We start from the raw sequence: 18,868 nt of genomic DNA on the forward strand, positions 1-18,868 counted from the left end.
ATAAAGATTTTAGTCTGAGTAAGTAAAATAATTTGGAAAATTATTTCGGCTATTGATTATAGAGTAGAGCGCGTGGCTTTTGTACAGTTTGCATCATCTATATTCTCACCCAGACGACGGTCACTAGCGCGGGGGCTGTGACCATCCGAACGGCTCCTTGAATCACATTCGTTCAAAGATCTGGCCATATGATTAAGACACGCCTGGTGTACAGCTTCAGGGCACAACACCTCGCAGCTCACCTTTATCCCCGCCGGGTTAAGTACGCGCCTCCCCTCTAGCCCAGCCGTGCTTTTCCGCGCAGTAATTTCGAGGATAACATAAACGTGATGAGCCACCTAGCCGTTTAAACGAGTATTTTCATTATCTCCATGCATCTATTGACCTACCCGTTTCGCTGTTCTCTTTTCATTAAATACTGATCGTTCATTGAAGCGATTGTTTCAGTTAGGAACTTTAGAACTGAGTAGCAAGACGTCGCTGTACACAGTGGCCTGTACCTTACTTCTTGTTGTATCACTATTGCGGACGTGGAATGATCACGCAAGGCGTGGATGGTGAAGCTCTGGTCAGAAAGGCTACGCTGATCACCTTCCTTACTCAGAGTAACTGTATGGCTGACGCACGCAGATTCAGACAATAATATTTCGCAGAATATGTGTAATTAAGTATATCAACGTACATATACCCCAGTACCAAGCATTGTGAACTTTTTGCAATGTATGGAGATTTCAAGCAGGATAGGGATCTGCCCTTCTGGAAGGGCAAGCATTTCCGAGGCCCCCTATCTCTAGACACATTAGTGGTCTGAAACATGTGGCAAGCTTCACGCCTTATGCGATAGGCCTCCCTTTTTTGACATCAATCCCATGTAAGTCAGCGGGCATGAGGAGACTGGTGAGTGTTGACAGTCTGTGAGTGCCGTTAATAATTTTGACCTTAACTTTATATGTGAGGTTCATTAACGATGAATGCCGGATGGTGACCAGCTTCGGGGTCAAAGTCTTCTGCAGCTGCGTAGGCGTATATGTGGCATCCTTCAAAGGGTTTGAGTACGCTGTATCTATTATAATCACTTTCTGCTGTTGTGCAATTTTACATGTTTTGAAATATATCTGAATTTCTCTACAGTTTACCAGTGCAACTACACATCCAAACACAGCATGTTCTTTCTTTAGCCGCAACCTCCTATGGATGAGACGTTTTCATGAAATGCTTCCTTTTCCGCTATATCATCGCTTTTAACGTGCTATATCGTAGACGACCGTACAAGATTACAGTATTTAGAACAACGACTCAGAATATAGCTACACTTGACATTAGGAACCAACCTCGAATTCACGAAACAAGTTCGAGCTGAACGTCGAACATCAACTTCATGGTATATCGGTCAGATCGAGCTCTGTGAAGCTTTTTGCCCATCTTCACTTCTGATTTGATAATCAGAATGCTTAGACAAATCGAGAGTCATTGTGACAATCGTGACGATCGTCGAGCGGCAAGCTTGTTGACGAGACATGTTGCAACGTCCAAGGGAAATGCAAAACTCCTCCGTCACCTCGGCGTTGTGGACAGGAGGGCAAGTGCGCTCTTCGTAAAAGCGCCGATGGAGTTAAGATCAATGGAGAGGTTGTTGGTTACCCTCCTGTTGGTCGGAGGAGGAGGATGTGCGAGTAGGATTGACAGTCCATTAGTAGAAGTGTATGAATATCCGGAACTCTCGAATAAACCACAGGATATTGTGCTGTTTGACTTAGCCTTTCAATCGTATAGTCGCTATTCGTGAAGAAGAATATCTTTGAAATGATTCAGAATCAAATCCGCTCGATCAATCATGAAACAAAAATTATTCCCCACTGGATTCAGTTCACTTCTGCCACTATTCTATTCATTCAGCCTCTGAAAATTTGGAGGACGCTTAGCTTTTAAGCTTAGCCTTTAAGAGTAGAACGCGATAGCATTCAAGGGTCCCTTACTGCTTCTCGCGCTTCCCGGTAACTGCAGGATATGCAACCGTAATCTCTGCCGGGAAGCGCTGGCGGCGAACGCCGTGAACGAAGGCGAGCTTTCTCTTTGTTTTTCTTTCTCTTACATCACGCCTTACATGGACTCCGCCGCCGCTGCCGTGGATGGATGGATGGATGTTATGAGCGTCCGCTTTGGAACGGGGCGGTTGGTTACGCCACCAGGCTCTTGCTACTATACTGCCTAATATTCTACCTAGGTTAAACAATGAAAAAAGACACAAAAAACACTATGAACTACCACGCCCAAATTTTCTGATCCCCTATTGCGAACTGTGCTTTTTTACGTCTCCGTCGTTTGTCGTTTCCCTACTTTTATTCCACCAATCCTCCAGTCGCCTCTTACTAACGTCTATTGCGGACATGTTTGCTTTACCACTGCTCCCTCTGAACCCAAGGACTTCAAGGAGGCCAGTGGTGCCTAAATCGACCGCTGGGTACACGTCTTCACATTCAAATAAAACATGCTCCGTAGTTTCCCTAGCTTTACCACAGCAAGCACATGCTTCTTCTTCCTTCTTATATCTCGCTTTATAGGTGCGTGTTCTAAGGCATCCTGATCTCGCTTCGAAAAGTAATGAGCTTCCCTTTGAGTTATCATAAATGGTTTCTTTCCTGATTTCGTTTTTTCCTCTTAAGCAGTTACTCATGGCAGGTTTCTTTTCCATTGCCGCCACCCATGAGATTAATTCAGCTTCTCTGACTTTCCGCTTGACCTTTGTTGTTGTTTTGTCCACACTACAGCCCGCATACTTGCTGGTAGGCTTCCTAGTTCTTTTCCTCCACTGTGAATCAATGTTTTTCCTGTACAGATACCTGAACACTCTCCCAGCCCATTTACTTTCTTCCATATTCCTCAGCCGTTCTTCATACTCAATTTTACTGCGAGCTTCCCTCACTTCAAAACTAGTCCAGCCCATGTCACCCTGCACAGCTTCATTTGTAGTCTTCCCGTGAGCGCCCAATGCGAGGCGACCCACTGACCTTTGGTTCCCGTCGAGTCCTGATTGTACCACTGATTTATAGCAAGCAACCGCATTTCCAAAAGTAAGTCCTGGAACCATTACACCTTTCCACATACTTCGGAGGAGCTCGTAGCGTGTAGCGATCCCCATAGCGCTCTGTGCTTCATTATGGTTGCATTTCTCTTCCCCTTTACTGTTATGGTTTTTCCCTGTGTTTCCATATATCCATTGCCTTCGTTTATCCATATACCAAGGTATTTATATTCTATTACCCGAGGTATTTCTTAGCCCTGTATCTCCACTGTCTCTTCACTGTTTTCATTGAATACCATAACACCTGATTTTCTAACACTAAGCTTCAAACCTAAATCGTTGCCTTCCTCTCCACAGATATTAGCCAGACGTTGCAGATCACTTTGCTTGTTAGCTAGCAACACAATGTCATCCGCATAAAATAACCCGGGGAGTTGCTGCTCTATTGCTGTACCCGCCTGTTTGTATGAGAGATTAAACCCGATAAAACTTCCTTCTAGCGCCCTCTCCATCCTCACCATGTACATCATAAACAACAGCGGGGATAAAGGGCACCCCTACCTCAGTCCCTTGTTGATATGAATTTTCTCCTCGCTCCTCATCCCTTCCCATTCAACGCAAATGGTATTTTCTAGGTAAATCTCTCTCAAAAGCTGTATACAATCGTTACCTAAGCCTTCCCCTTCCAGGATATCCCACAAAATGTTGCGTCCACGTTGTCTTAGGCTTTTGTAATGTCTAAAAAGGCCACATACAGCGATCTGCTTTCTGCTTTTGATATTTCAATACACTGAGTAAGAACAAACAAGTTGTCATCCAAACGCCTACCTATTCTGAAGCCACTCTGAAGCTCTCCCAAAATGCCATTATTCTCTGTCCATGCTTGAAGCTTTAATTTGATTGCCTGCATTGCTAGCCTGTATATTACCGATGTAATGTTCAACGGTCTATACGAGTGAATTCTGCTTTTCTCCGCCTTTCCTTTATAAATCCAATTCATTCTACTTTGTCGCCAACTCTCTGGTATTCGTCTATCTTTTAAACTTCTTTGCACTGCTTTCACCAGAGCTTTCATACTTTTTGGTCCTAGTTCATTTATCAGCCTAATGGGAACCTCGTATAGCCCTGTGGCTGTACGCTTAGGAATTTTCTCTTCCGCTTTCTTCCAGTTTAAATTTGTTAGCACCAGCTGCTTTTCCCCTTGGGTCTCTTTCATGCTCTGTTTTTCCACAAGTATAACCTCGTCATTGCCTTGGAAAGATTCGTCTGTTGCTTTTAGGATGTAATTTATTGCCGCTTCTCCATCGAGTATGTTTTCATCTTCGTCTAGGATATGTTGTTGTATTGTTGTTGACTTCCTGCCTAACAATTTTTTGTGGTTCCAAAATATTCTAGGTGCGGCCTTCTGTTTCTCACGTATTTCTGACAACCAACGTTCACTATCACCTTTTAATTTTGCTTGCACCAGTATTTGAACCATAGACTTTTTCTCCCTGTAAATTTCCCATTTACTAGTTACTTCATCCTCTGGCAACTGCGCCTTCTTTTCCTGCCTGTGCTCTCGAGATGCTTTCTTACGTTCGGCGATCGCTTCTCGTATCTCCTTGTTCCACCAGCTTTTCGGTTTCTTTTTCCCTTTCCAACGAACATGTTGGTTTTCTTTCCGTATTTCTGTCTTTATTACATTTATAAGCCCACCATATTCCCACTCTTTACTTGGCCATTTGCCAAGTTCTTCCTCACCTCTAGTGACTGTATTTGCTATTTGTTCAGCGTTCAAATTTGGACTGGCCATTTTGCTCTCCTTGCTCTCTTTCCCAACAACATATCCCATTTTCATTATGATGCGTTTATGGTCACTCCCTATGCTGTTAAACCCTTCCTCATCGATGACCATTTCTCTCAACTTATCATGAATTCCTTCTGTCATCAGACAGTAATCAATAGTCGATTGCCGGTTTCCCACTTCCCACGTGATCTGTCCTTCACACGTAGGGCTTGTATTCACGATCACGAGCTTATTTTGCTCACAAAGGTCCAGCATTGACTTCCCGGTATTGTCTGTATAGCCATCTAAATCCTGTATGTGGGCATTCATGTCACCCAATAGGACAGTTTCAGCACCACTCCCGAAACCCTTAATATCAGCGCTTATGCATTCCACTAACTCTTTATTCTTCTCTGTGCAATTTTTTCCGGTCCACAAATACGTAACGCCCAGCCAAGTTTCTTTCCCACTCATTGTACCCGATAACCAAAGATGCTCTTGACATTGTGAATTTACTCTTTTCCATTTGGCTCCCTGATGGATGAGCGTTCCGACTCCATCTCCCTTTCTTTCCGACTTAGTTCTGTTGCACCCTTCCCAAACATAATTGTCAATAACTGGTGGCTCTTCTGAGTCTCTAAGGTGCGTTTCTGTAACTGCATAAACCCCTATTTGTTCTCTGTGTAACTGCTCCTCAATCTCTGCCCACTTTTCCTTTCTACTGCCGCCCTGCATGTTTATGTAACCTATTGCATGGCGAGCTCTTTTTCTTGTTTTCCTCCTTTTTCTATTATCGACGGCGATGCTCTTCTGATGTTCCCCTAGGGGACCTTGTTCATTACTATCTGCTCTGACCTCCTGAGCGCCCGCGGGCCCCCTAAAAAAGCAACAGCGCGACGACCAAGTCGCCAGCCCACTTCTCGTGCTAACCTGTAATTGAAGTGGATCCCATCTCGTTTAAAACCACCGCAACTTCTCACTTCCCTGTTTACTTCGACAACCTCGAAGCCTTTCTCTCGGCTCATTTTTCATATTGCCTCATTAGCAGCCACTACTGCTCTTTGTACGTGACTGTCACGTACAGGCACCTCCGGCACCGTGCACACCACGATCTGCACCTGAGGGGATAGCTCACGCAAGTCGTCCACCCCCTTCGCCAATCGCTGGGCTAGTCCTGTCCCTTTTCTGTTTAGGATGTCATTTAGCCCACCTGTTACTATGACGAGGTTGCCCACGTGGGCATTTTCCGCGAGCTTTTCTTTTGCTCGCTCCATGACAGAACCCAGTGTGCGCCCCGGAAATGTCCCTACCACCACTCTTTTGTCGCCTTTCACCCTCTCCACAAGTGCTTTTGAGCGCCCAGCCAGGTTTGAATCGCCTGCAATAATCACCCTTTCACTCTCTCCTACCTCTCCCTGCTTCCCTTTGTCATTTTCCGCGTGATTCGGACTCGACAAGAGGCATTGCCCCCTCGGCTCCTGCTTTTTCCGCGTAGCGACCTCAAGATAGGTGCTGCTCTTTCCAGCTAACCCATCATCACGCTGGCTGCGTTCCACATATTCCTCTGACCCTCCCGCGCCTGTCGCGTCGGGGGTCTGTGTTTCATTGTCACGCACATTCTCGGTCACAATGGTGGCTCTGTTCAGCTTTTCCTCGGCTGCTTCCAGTCTCTTTTCAACTACCTTCCGTGCCTCACGCTCCGTGTTTAGCTCATTTTTGAGCTCTTGCGCCTGTTTGAGAAGCTCTTCCGGGACACTCTCCATTTCCTGCAGCCTAGTATCGACATCACATTGTGTGCCGGTTGATTCGACGCCCTCTCCATTCTCACCCGTCTCCTCACCTACCTTGAGGTTCGCCCCCCGTACTGCCTGCTTTACAGGCTTTCTCGCCATGTATTGCACGGCTTTTTGCAAATACTATAATACTATATCAATGCACAGCACGTGCCTTCTAGAAAAAACCGATACGCACAGGATCCAAATCCTCAAAATGCCGCAAAGCAACTCTGACCACTGTTTCAAAAACAATAAATGCCGCGGAGACCAAAGGTATGACGCGCTCAAACACGCGGTTACGCTCTCACGTTTCTACCAAACACGCACAGTAAAACCACTAATAGGTATTTCTCTTGCCACTTCCAAGCTACTACTTAGACTACAAACACTCAACGTCCCACTAGGCTGCACATGTTGGAACACGTGGCACGAAAGGACGCTCTAATCATCCTGCAAAACAAACGTACACGAAGCACACCCGCGCACCCGAAATACGAGACAAATAAAAAAAGGAAAGAAACTGAAAAACCCCCAATTACTATTTAAATGCAAAAAAACAGCAAATAAAAACAGAAGCAAGCTCAAAGCATGCACAAAAACTTATGATTTCGTCGTCGCCACGGAGCCCCGAAAAGCACATCCATTCGCCACAAAATCCAAACCACGGAGCGGATGCACGGAAGCGAGCGCCATCTGGTGGCGCTGCAAGTAACCGAGCGGCGCGCGCTGCGTTTTGATTGGTAGAAAAGCCGCTCGCGCAATGCTGTGATTGGTACTTTTTTTTTGCTCACGGTTAACGTAGCGTTAAAGCCGTATTTTCTGCGCAGCGGGGCTCTTAAAGCTTCCCCTTTAAAAATACTCCTGCAACACTTTGGCCACCTGTCTTCACGGCCCGTGGCAGAACCCGCGAGGCCAGTTTTTGTGTCAACTTTTTGTGTATTTGTGTGAGCGATACATCTACCGAATTATATTCCGCAGAAATGTGCTTTATCCAAAGTATGTTATCATTACCATGTTGTTCTGTCACACCTTGGCTACCAGCGCATGAGCGGAAGTTGTCTTTTGTTGTATACGTTTGTTCCGACTGTCATTAAACAGTTGGTAATTTGGCGCTTCACTATCTTCCTGTCTTCTGTCCCTTTTCAAGAAATGTATTTTGCGCCACAAAGTATACCTAGGAAATCTAAGCACCATCTTGCCCAAGAATAAGTCCTTTTGGATGCCAACTAACTTTCCTGAGTGCGTCCTGCACTCACCCGCACGTCTACCCTTGCTTATGACGGCGGAATGCCAATTTTAACACAACCTTGCCTGCATTATGCAAGAAGCCTATAATCACGTACGGAAGGGAAATGACTAGAATATTATAAGGAGGACTCTATGATTATGAACTAGGGGGACGCTAACATTCACTGGTCCATGAAATGGCAAGAACCTATATTCAGATAGAGTGGCAACTGTTTCAAAGATTTCTCTATTACCGCTAAAGAATAAAAGCGATTGTGTTTTAAATTCAGAAGCGGTACTTTTACTATAATGACCTAATTGTAACTGGCCGTGGTGAGCAGGCAACGGAAATATTCCGTTGGCTCACTCCCGCCAGTAGACAAATTCATAAGTTCTGCGACACAATTTTTTTCTCGTCGCAAGCAACCTATGACGTTAAATATCAATAAGAAGACATTAGGTGCCGTGAATGAAGGAATACCTCTAAGTATATTTAATTTTCTTCCTTTTTTCGTTTTGTTTTATGGTTTGATGTTCCGCCTCAAGTATAGGAATATATGCGCTTGATATAAATCTCGAAGGAACAGTATTTGTATGGATAGAGCGTAAGGTCAGGGAGCGATGTCATTCCACATAGTCACCCTGAAGGCGCTGAAGTTTGGCTTCCCGCAGTATCGATGAATCCGTATTTATTACAACGCTTTTTTCTACGGTGGCAGGGGTGATCGCCATGGTCTTGTACAACTGTCTGTACAATCCGGTCTGCACAGTATCCCTGTTCCCCAACAGAGTTCCCCAAAAGGAGAGAGCAGCACCATCGCAGGTAAGCCAGCCTATACTAAAGCGTTCCATCCCCTTTCACAGTATGGAAGGCAGTCTTGGTTACCTAGCAAGAATCTCGCTAAATTTAATGAGTTCTAGTCAGCTTAACAACCTTCTACTTTTTAAGTCTTAGTAACATTTTATCGACGCATCTAGCCAACGAACTAGCTTCGAAAATTTTCCTTAGGGGACATTGGCCATGTTTATAGCGTAGAGACCACCATATTTTCGGAGAAAGAAACACCCACCATAAATTTCTGCGTCTAAGCAAACAATCACTAGCGAGCCGTCTCGGCGCATCAAAGCTGAGGTTTTAGGCAAACCAAAGTAATGAAAATTGAAACCGTTTTTTTAAAATTGGAGGTCGCTTTTTGTTTTCACAACCCAACTGCTGAATCTCCATCGCGAAATGTAATTGAAAGGTTTTGTTTGAAACAGAATAATGAAGAGGAACATCTAAAAGAAATGAAACGCAAAACAGACAAGGTTCTCCTGTCAAGTGGTCATTACCAATTTCTGAGTTTTCTCTGAACATGGATTGTTTTCGGCAGCCACCCTCCCACTCTGACAAAAAAAGAAGTAACCATAAGTTGCCAGCAAGAAGTAATCCCCACATATATTTAATTGCTAGCAAAAAAAGTGGAGATCAAAAACCTTCTTGTGAACTCAAAATTATATGACGTTCTGCACATTAGTCACAAAACCAGATTCAAGTCGTAAACAGTTTGTTTAGCGCAGAAAAATGCATGCTTCAACTTTCGCACCTACTGCGTACTGCACTTTATCTTATCTGTTTCAATGGATGCTTACTTTTAGCGTTATATGTATCTGCTTGGTTTTCTTTAGTTTGAAATATTATTTGGTTGTGTAAGATAACGTTGTATGGTACTTTCATATCTACCTCTCAATTAAATAGTTACCTTCCTTAAAAATTGCAACACTCGCGCTACTATAAAAATATGCGCTAAATTACTAATAACCTGACTTTCTGACATTTGCATTTTGCAAAATTTAGGAGGAAGCTTTAGTTCAGGGACTCAATCATATTTCTCGGCAAGGATTACACCCAATTTCATGAGATTTGTAACACTTAAAAGAGAAAGTTAAAACCTAGTCACACCAACACGGGCATGTTTAATTGTGGCAGATTTTAATAAACGTTGTTGAATATAGCTAAACTTCGAGAAATCAAACTATCAAGTTTGCAACTCTGCAATGAAAAAGGTATAAAAGTTCTTCAAAATGTTTTTAGCAGTGCATTAGAAGCGGACAAAAGTTGTATAATATACAGCCTTGTGAAATATATTGCTAATTCATCAGTATGAGCAAGATTAGAACAAAGGGAAAGCCGAAAAAGGGGCGATGGGCTCTGGCTTCTGCCTTGCTCTCATTTTTTCATCGCCTTCAATTGCTATGCGCTGCCTTTTCCACTCTTTCTCTAATTTGTCAGTACGTTATTTGTAATCCCACGTAAATATTTTAACGAATCTACATAAACTGCAACTTAATATAACAAATATATCTGCCTTGTATCCTATAACGGATGCAGGTTACAGAACTGCGGTATCTGATTTTTGTGCAGAGTCACATATTTGTAAAATTAGTGCTTTTATTTTTTTCACAGTTACCAATTTCAGGCAATTATTATCAAAAAATTCAAGCCGTAAATCAAGACCACGCTTCTTACAGTCACTTAAGTAAACTTTCTCTCTCAAATGCAACATACTTGAATTGAAGCAGTGGAGAGGTCAGCTTACAAAAGCATTTCTGCCTTTTGCATACATTTGAACACGTAACACTGGAATTGGCCCCGAGCTGAAGCTTCTCGTAAGCCCAGCAGTAATAAGGCCATGTCTGCTTAGCAGAAATCATGTGACCCCTTAGTGCTCGACCTGAATTTTGCAATTGTAACATGTCCACAGAAGTGAATATTTGTGTAGTTAATTTGTGAATGTTCATAATTATCTACCTGAAAGACATTGGAATTCACCATGCGAGTACTGTCTGCATTTTCTGGAAATTCATATGAACGCAATATGCAGTTCCATGCAGTTTGAAAAGAAAACTATATGGAATGAAGAAAACCATAACTCCTTGTATATCGCCAAGGGTATAACGGTACCAAGAATAGTTCTTTATGAGCCTCCTGCTAGGCCTGTTGGTACATGGTGATCGTGCATTGCACATGGTACGACGTGGTCCATAGTACTCCGCACATGTTCCTTTGTCACTGTGCTCCTCATGGGTTTTATCGGTTTACTTCCTCTTTGCTGACACTTCACTGCTTGAATAAACGTTACCTGCCCCTGAGCCATTCTTCTGCTGAGCTTGAAGGACACTGCTGCCTGGCCACTATGGGGATATACTTACTATAGCCAACTAAATCTTGGCCGTTTGCCCTTTTCTTCTACTGCACCCAAACGCAATGTAGCAATCTCACTTTACAATGTGCATATCTCAAGTCATCAACCAAGCAAATTTGCCTTCGTATGCTGCAGGTTATCTCACTTACCGCACAGGCCACACTTGAGGCGTATGAAACAAACACGGCTAAATACGAAAGATATGTGGTATTGCAGCCTGAACATAGCACGTCGCAGCAGTGAGTTGCCTGCAACTATTGCTTTCCTTTTAATGGTGCTCGCCGCATTACTGCCTGGAAGAAAGATCACGCCCTTCTCGATTATTTCCAACAGAAAAACAATAATCATCTCATTACGACCATAAAGGTAAATAAAAAACTTTTATTTGTGTCGATCCCATCTTTAAGTGTATAGTGAGGTATGTGTCAGAAAGCTATAGTTTCTGTGATCAGCCTGTCTTTCTTCGTGACAAATTGTGCTACAAAAATCTTGTCAATACGCCACTTTTCGGAGTGACCTCGGTAAATAAATGAACAACACGTCCGTTCTTCGCATTTCGCAGCGAAATTGACACATAAAATGGAGAGAGAGCGAGAGAGAAAGGACAGGAAAGGCAGCGATGACAACCAGACGAGCATCCGGTTTGCTACCCTACAATGGGGGTGGTGGAAAGGGGAATAGAAAGAGGAAACAATAAAAATAAAATGTAGATGTGTAGAGTAACCCATACAGGGCGAATAGACTTACTTTGCATCCCTTGTGGATGTAATCTGGTTTCCTTATACGTGAGCGAAATTAACAGCATTAATCGCATTGGACAAGCACACAACAACACTATTGGCTGGGTATGCACTAGAACAGGTGCCGCAGATTTGTGCACCCTTTTTAGAACATTGATATGGGACAGATATGACACGTATTAGTTTAGTGGTTACGAAGAGTTCACCCAACGTCACCGAGGCTTTTGCCAGATTAGCCTGTAGATATTGTTCTATTTCATAGTGGTGTGGTACATTGAACTTGCTCGCCTTAAATTTTTGAATAGGTGCAGTTTGTTGAGCTATCATATTGTCAGAATGTAAGTTTGGATTTCTGGTTAGTTATGTAGCTGCAAGCGTGAGGCATCGCATTGTTTTTTTAGTTTTGCTACTGTGTACAATTTCTAAACAAATATATGGCCTAAATCCATATTTCCTTCACTACACTTCGTACACTTCGTACATTTAAACTTTCGGATTTTAAATGCAACATACCTCATCAGATCCGACGCAATGTATGCCCGCCTGTCAATATTATTTTATTGTTCCAATGCATTTAGAGAAGAGCTTCTATTAAAAGCATTCTCTTAAACGTTACTGGCATTTAGCCAGTGAGGCAAAGGTGCCACCATTATTTAGCACTTGCCCAAGTATGTTCCAAACTCAGAATTTGCTCAGTGCTGTATCATGAACACACTATCAGGAACTTTAACAAATGCCATCAACACATCCATTGTCAGGTGTTGGGCATGGTAGAGTGCAATGGTTATTTCTTGGTGCAATTGTGCACAGCGACGCACTAGAAGCAGTGCAAAATGGCTCACGTTATACCACGGACTGCGCGCGGAAGCGAAGTACTGCATTTGACAAAAAAACAAACATTGTCTTTACCGCAGGGCGGAGACCTCCTCGAAAGCGTTGAAATCGCAAACCACAAGTATCATAGCTTAAGCGACGAAAGCACCCTGGTCAGTCCAAGGCTATGACAAGAAGACGTTCCAGACTGCGGCAACATAAAATCGAGAGCGTCCACTACAGTCATGTGTGTTGCACAATGGAGTAACCTGTGATTCAATTTTTATTTGTGAATTTGTGTTCGTGTGTTTGTGTATTTATTGCTTGCACGTGTTGTACATACTTTAATTTTTCAGGCTTACCAGAGGGACTTGCTCTCACAAGACATTACATTTGACAATTAGTATATAAGCGAAATCATGTCTGCGGTTTTGGGCAATCGTATTCCACACATATAGAGTTGACGCACACGTGGCGTATGTATTCAGGAGCATGTATACCTCTTCAAATGCTACTTTTATATTATAAAGAGAAGCATTCACCCCTGGTAAAATTTTCGATAAATCATGAATCATGAATGCCTAGGTCTTTCGACTCAACGTCTGTATAAAATCTAGAAGGAATGGTGGATTTAACACATCGATCTCGTTTCAGTAGGCACTTAGTAAAGTATTCGGCAAACTCATATTAGTAGCACACAGCGACGACATGCCGCATCAAATATTTTACCGGCTCATGATATAAACAGGAAGTAAAAGCGCAGCGTTTGTGGCTACGCAAGCTAAAAATATTGCCCCAGATACCACTGATGTCGCAGAAGGTCGTAGTATCTGGATAAGACAGTACATACTTGATAATTGCCTAGAACGATTTCAACACAACCAAAAATAAGGGGTCCTGAATTACACTTCGTAACCTTTTTATGGAGTCTGCGCATTTTTCGTTTCCTCATGACCACTTATTTGTTTTTCTAATACCTTTGTTTGTGCTGCAATGCATAGCGCTGTTTTTACAAAGTGTTTTGTTATTTTGTTTCAGTGTTTGTTTGGAGAATTGCAAATCTCTGTCTGTGTACTGTACTGCCAAGTTGATAAAGGGGGCAAAACCTCTGTCAAGCTTACGAGCTTTTAGTCCTGTCTCCTTCTCTGTCCAAGAGAAAAATAAAGAGTGAATTGAATTGAATTGAAATGTATCTTGCTCGTGAGTAGAGCACAGGCGTTAAGGTGTTGCGTGCCACATTATGTCCCTATACGTATACATAGTGACCTTCTGTCATGTTTGCTTCTCTCAGCAGTATGAAAGATTTTCTGAACCTTCCTCGACCTTACGAGATTACTCGGAAATAATTCACGACTCTCAGCGAGATGCTTTGAGTGGTTAGTCTCAGCCGATTAAACGACATAATTTTCTCGAAAGCGAAGTCCCAGGGACCTCGTCCGGAAAGTGGTAGCAGCACAAGGTCACCAAACACTAAAGCGTGTCGTCAAAGCAAGTGGACTAGACGAGCACTTGTGACTATACACACGAGGGAAAATTCCATTGCCGATGGGTGCACACTGACTACCCCCCCCCCCCACTTGCTTCCTTCCTTATTCCTCTCCCCGTTTCCCATTCCCCACAATTAGGGCAGCCGAGTATTATTGACCACCCGGCATTTACCCTTAAAGCGCTCTCCGAAAGCTCGCTGGCGGTCTCTTTACATAGATATCTCAATATATTTCTTGAGAGAAAGGCGGCCGACGGACGGAAACTGTTCGGTAAACCAACCAACGATAATCGCGAAGTTCTGCATCTTGTCATTTTAAACACGCTTGGCCCATTGAAAACTCAAGTTATTTTCTCTCTCTCTCTCTCTCTCTCTCTCTCTCTCTCTCTCTCTCTCTCTATATATATATATATATATATATATATATATATATATATATATATATATATACGTGTGTGTGTGTGTGCGTGTGTGTGTGTGTGCCTGCCAAGTTGCTCCCGCACACATCTCTTTTGATTTCCTATAACACATAAAGGTAGCAACATTTCCGTTCCTTCTGCGGATTCGTCATCCTACATTGCTGCGCAATCGCATATCATTCGAAGTGTAGTTCGCAGTTCGTTTTCTGCTCAATGGTGTCGGCAAAATAGTGTCAGGAAGAGTAGTATTATTTCTTTCACTGCAAACAAACGAATAAAAATGCTTGCCTTCAGCGCAGTTAGCAAAGCAGTGATATACATGCTATTGTAGCTGCACCACTATCGCCTCCAAAGCAGGCGAAAAGGATGGGCTCACGTGCAGATAACGCAAGTGTAAAAACATGCAAAGGAGCTCGACCTGAGCTGCCCAAGTATCTGCTCCTCCTGGTATCCCGCTGCAACATGGCTGGCCGGTCTAAATAAACTCTTCTGGGAGTTGCCCATGCATGCGTAAGCATTTTGCCATTTCTTCATCTCCCTGCAGCAAGGTGTCATTAATAAGCTGATTAAACTTCATCCGACAAATATAAACATTTTTCAACCCTTATCGGTGGTTATCATCCTTATCGGTCTAGATGCGAGCCCTGTCAGCCTTATCAGTTGTTCTCAACTTTATCTGACTCGGTACGAGCTTTATTGACCATTATTGGTCGATATCCCCTTATCATGGTCCACCAGGTTCTGATCAACGTTTTAGGACATGATCAACTTTTACAACACAACCTTGCCGTCATCCCATACATACGCGGGTTCTCCCATAGAATAGAGATTTCTGGAAGGAGCGGCATCAACGTTGTGTTTTTAGCACCTAATAAATTGGTCAGCCTCTGTAAAAACCCAAGGCCAGAAAGAATCTCACGTAGCGTATGTGAAAAAGAACAAAAACAAATTCGTTGATTGCATCGCCGGTTTGGTATACAGTATTCCTCTCGCGTTTGGACAATCCTACATCAGTCAAACAGGCAGATGCATAAATGACAGGCTACGAGAACACAGTAACAAAGGTAACAACGTGGCCGCTGACGGCTTTCTTGCCATCCATTGCCAGAGATGCAAGTGCAATCCAAGATTTAAAGAAACAGTCATCATGAGTAGGAGTAGGTGTGAAATGACGCGTTTGATAATAGAAGCAAGGCACGTATCAACATTCGGCGACGCATGGGTCAGTAAATCTTCCACGTCATTATCTTCAAAAGAGCTGAATTATCTTTGTTCACGTTGAACGTGTACATGTCTGTGAATATGTGAGTCAAGAAACTGCCTACGTGTTGTTCCCAGTTTATATTTTCTTGTTTATTTTTCCAAAAATGTTACACGTGCTGTATGACGGGTCGAGGGTGTATATATAGCGATGAGAACGAGAAATAAATCTGTTGAAAGCAGTGCGGTGTATGTCAGATGTGCCTTCTGTGGTCCGTGTTAAGCTTGCGCTATAACAAAATAAGATATGCTTCCATGGCATCATTTATTGCAATTGCCATGTTTCAAAAGTAGATAACATTTAACGGAATTGGCAAGCGGCATTTAACCAACAAATATGGATAGTTGAGAGTGATCATTTTGTAGCTTTACAAATTTTTTATGTTGCCTGTGCCAGATTGCTTAACTGTGGTTCTTGAGCTGGAATATTATAAGGTGGACATTGCTAGCACAAGACATTGAAAGATATTCAACTAATTCTTACAAATGTTCTAGTTATACCATTACGGCACATACTGCTGTTTAAGAATCGTAGCCAGTGAGTTTGAAAGACATATTCACTTTGAAATGATTTCCAGGATGACACCAGTTTCATGATTTTTCCTTAAATAGGAGGTGAAATGCATGGAAATTCCAGTTACTTTTCTTCTTCAATAGATAGCATTGCGTTTTGTTAAAAGAAGTATCTGGAACAACAGTGCAATTTCACGGCCAGTTTGATGGCACGTGTCTCATCACTGGCGTAATTCTAGAAATTCATTCTAAGTGCATACGCCTTGTAAATTACCGGCTACAATTCGTAAAAAATAATTAAGAAGTCACTTTTGTGAATTAGTTGAATATGTGTCTTGATTTCTCATGAAAGTAATGTCTGTCACAGTGCATCAGTAATTCTGTTAGCAGCAACAGCCACTCTTATAAAATTCCATAAAACTTAAAGATAACGAACCTGCACATCAGTCTCACAGTGACTGCTTGAGTTGAAGCGAATTGTGCCGTGGTTATAGTCATCATCATCATCTTCTTCTTCTTCATCATCATCATCATCAGCCTAGTTACGCCCACTGCAGGGCAAAGGCCTCTCCCATACTACTGCAACTACCCCGGTCATGTACTAATTGTGGCCATGTTGTCCCTGCAAACGTCTTAATGTCATCCGCCCACCTTACTTTCTGCCGTCCCCTGCTACGCTTCCCTTCCCTTGGAATCCAGTACGTAACCCTTAATGACCATCGGTTATCTTCCCTCCTCATTACATGTCCGGCCCATGCCCATTTCTTTTTCTTGATTCCAACTAAGATGTCATTTACCCGCGTTTGTTGCCTCACCCAATCTGCTCTTTTCTTATCCCATAACGTTACACCGATCATTCTTCTTTCCATAGCTCGTTGCGTCGTCCTCAATTTCAGCAGAACCCTTTTCGTAAGCCTCCAGGTTTCTGCCTCATATGTGAGTACTGGTAACACACAGCTGTTGTACACTTTCCTTTTGAGGGATAGTGGCAACCTGCTGTTCATGATTTGAGTATGCCTGCCAAACGCACTCCAGCCCATTCTTATTCTTCTGGTTATTTCAGTCTCATCATCCGGATCCGTGGTCACTACCTGCCCTAAGTAGATGTATTCCCTTACCACTTCCAGTGCCTCGCTACCTATCGTAAACTGCTGTTCTCTTCCGAGACTGTTAACCATTACTTTAGTTTTCTGCAGATTAATTTTCAGACCCACTCTTCTGCTTTTCCTCTCCAGGTCAGTGAGCATGCATTACAATTGGTCTCCTGAGTGACTAAGCAAGGCAATATCATCAGCGAATCACAAGTTGCTAAGGTATTCTCCATCAACTTTTATCCCCCATTCTTCCCACTCCAGGTCTCTGAATGCCTCCTGTAAACATGCGGTGAATAGCATTGGAGAGATCGTATCTCCCTGTCTGACGCCTTTCTTTATTGGGATTTTGTTGCTTTCTTTGTGGAGGACTACGGTGGCTGTCGAGCCGCTATAGATATCTTCCAGTCTTTTTACATATGGCTCTTCTACACCCTGATTCCGTAATGCCTCCATGACTGCTGAGGCTTCGACTGAATCAATCGCTTTCTCGTAATCAATGAAAGCTATATATAAGAGTTGGTTATATCCTGCACATTTTTCTATCACCTGGTTGATAGTGTGAATATCGTCTATTGTTGAGTAGCCTTTACGGAATCCTGCCTGGTCCTTTGGTTGACAGAAGTCTAAGGTGTTCCTGTTTCTAATTGCGATTACCTTAGTAAATAATTTGTAGGCAACGGACAGTAAGCTGATCGGTCTATTATTTTTCAATTCTTTGGCGTCCCCTTTCTTATGGATTAGGATAATGTTAGCGTTCTTCCAAGATTCCAGTACGCTCGAGGTTATGAGGCATTGCGTATTCAGGAGGGCCAGTTTCTCTAGAACAATCTGACCACTATCCTTCAACAAATCTGCTGTTACCTGATCCTCCCCAGCTGCCTTCCCGCTTTGCAGAGCTCCTAAGGCTTTCTTTACTTCTTCTGGCGTTACCTGCGGGATTTCGTATTCCTCTAGGCTATTCTCTCTTCCACGATCGTCATGGGTGCCACTGGTACTATATAAATCTCTGTAGAACTCCTCAGCCCATTGAACTATCTCATCCAAATTAGTAACGATATTGCCGGCTTTGTCTCTCAACGCACACATCTGATTCTTGCCTATTTCTAGTTTCTTCTACACTGTTTTTAGGCTTCCTCCGTTCCTGAGAGCCTGTTCAATTCTATCCATATTATATTTCCTGATGTCCGCTGTCTTACGCTTTTTGATTAACTTAGAAAGTTCTGCCAGTTCTATTCTAGCTGTAGGGTTAAAGGCTTTCATACATTGGGGTTTCTTGATCAGATCTTTTGTCTCCTGCGATAGCTTACTGGTTTCCTGTCTAACGGCGTTACCACTGACTTCTCTTGCGCACTCCTTAATGATGCCCATGAGATGGTCGTTCATTGCTTCAACACTAAAGTCCTCTTCCTGAGTTAAAGCCGAATACCTGTTCTGTAGCTTGATCCGGAATTCCTCTAGTTTCCGTCTTACCACTAACTCATTGATTGGCTTCTTGTGTACCAGTTTCTTCCGTTCCCTCCTGAAGCCTAGGCTAATTCGAGTTCTTACCATCCTATGGTCACTGCA

At 43.0% G+C, this 18,868-nt stretch overlaps 1 protein-coding gene across 1 annotated transcript in view; it reads left to right on the forward strand.

Annotated features, from left to right (window-relative positions):
- Positions 1-13,889, forward strand: part of LOC139046968 (XK-related protein 4-like) — a 29,886-nt gene extending 15,997 nt beyond the window's left edge. Inside the window, exons 6-7 of the mRNA XM_070520888.1 lie at positions 8,512-8,615; positions 12,632-13,889. Of these exons, the coding sequence (XP_070376989.1) occupies positions 8,512-8,615; positions 12,632-12,721 (194 nt within the window). The 3' untranslated portion in view covers positions 12,722-13,889. The remainder of the gene's footprint in view (positions 1-8,511; positions 8,616-12,631) is intronic.
- The last annotated feature ends 4,979 nt before the right edge of the window (positions 13,890-18,868 follow it).

Source organism: Dermacentor albipictus, chromosome 6 (assembly GCF_038994185.2).
Source record: "Dermacentor albipictus isolate Rhodes 1998 colony chromosome 6, USDA_Dalb.pri_finalv2, whole genome shotgun sequence".
Taxonomy (NCBI): Eukaryota; Metazoa; Arthropoda; class Arachnida; order Ixodida; family Ixodidae; genus Dermacentor; species Dermacentor albipictus.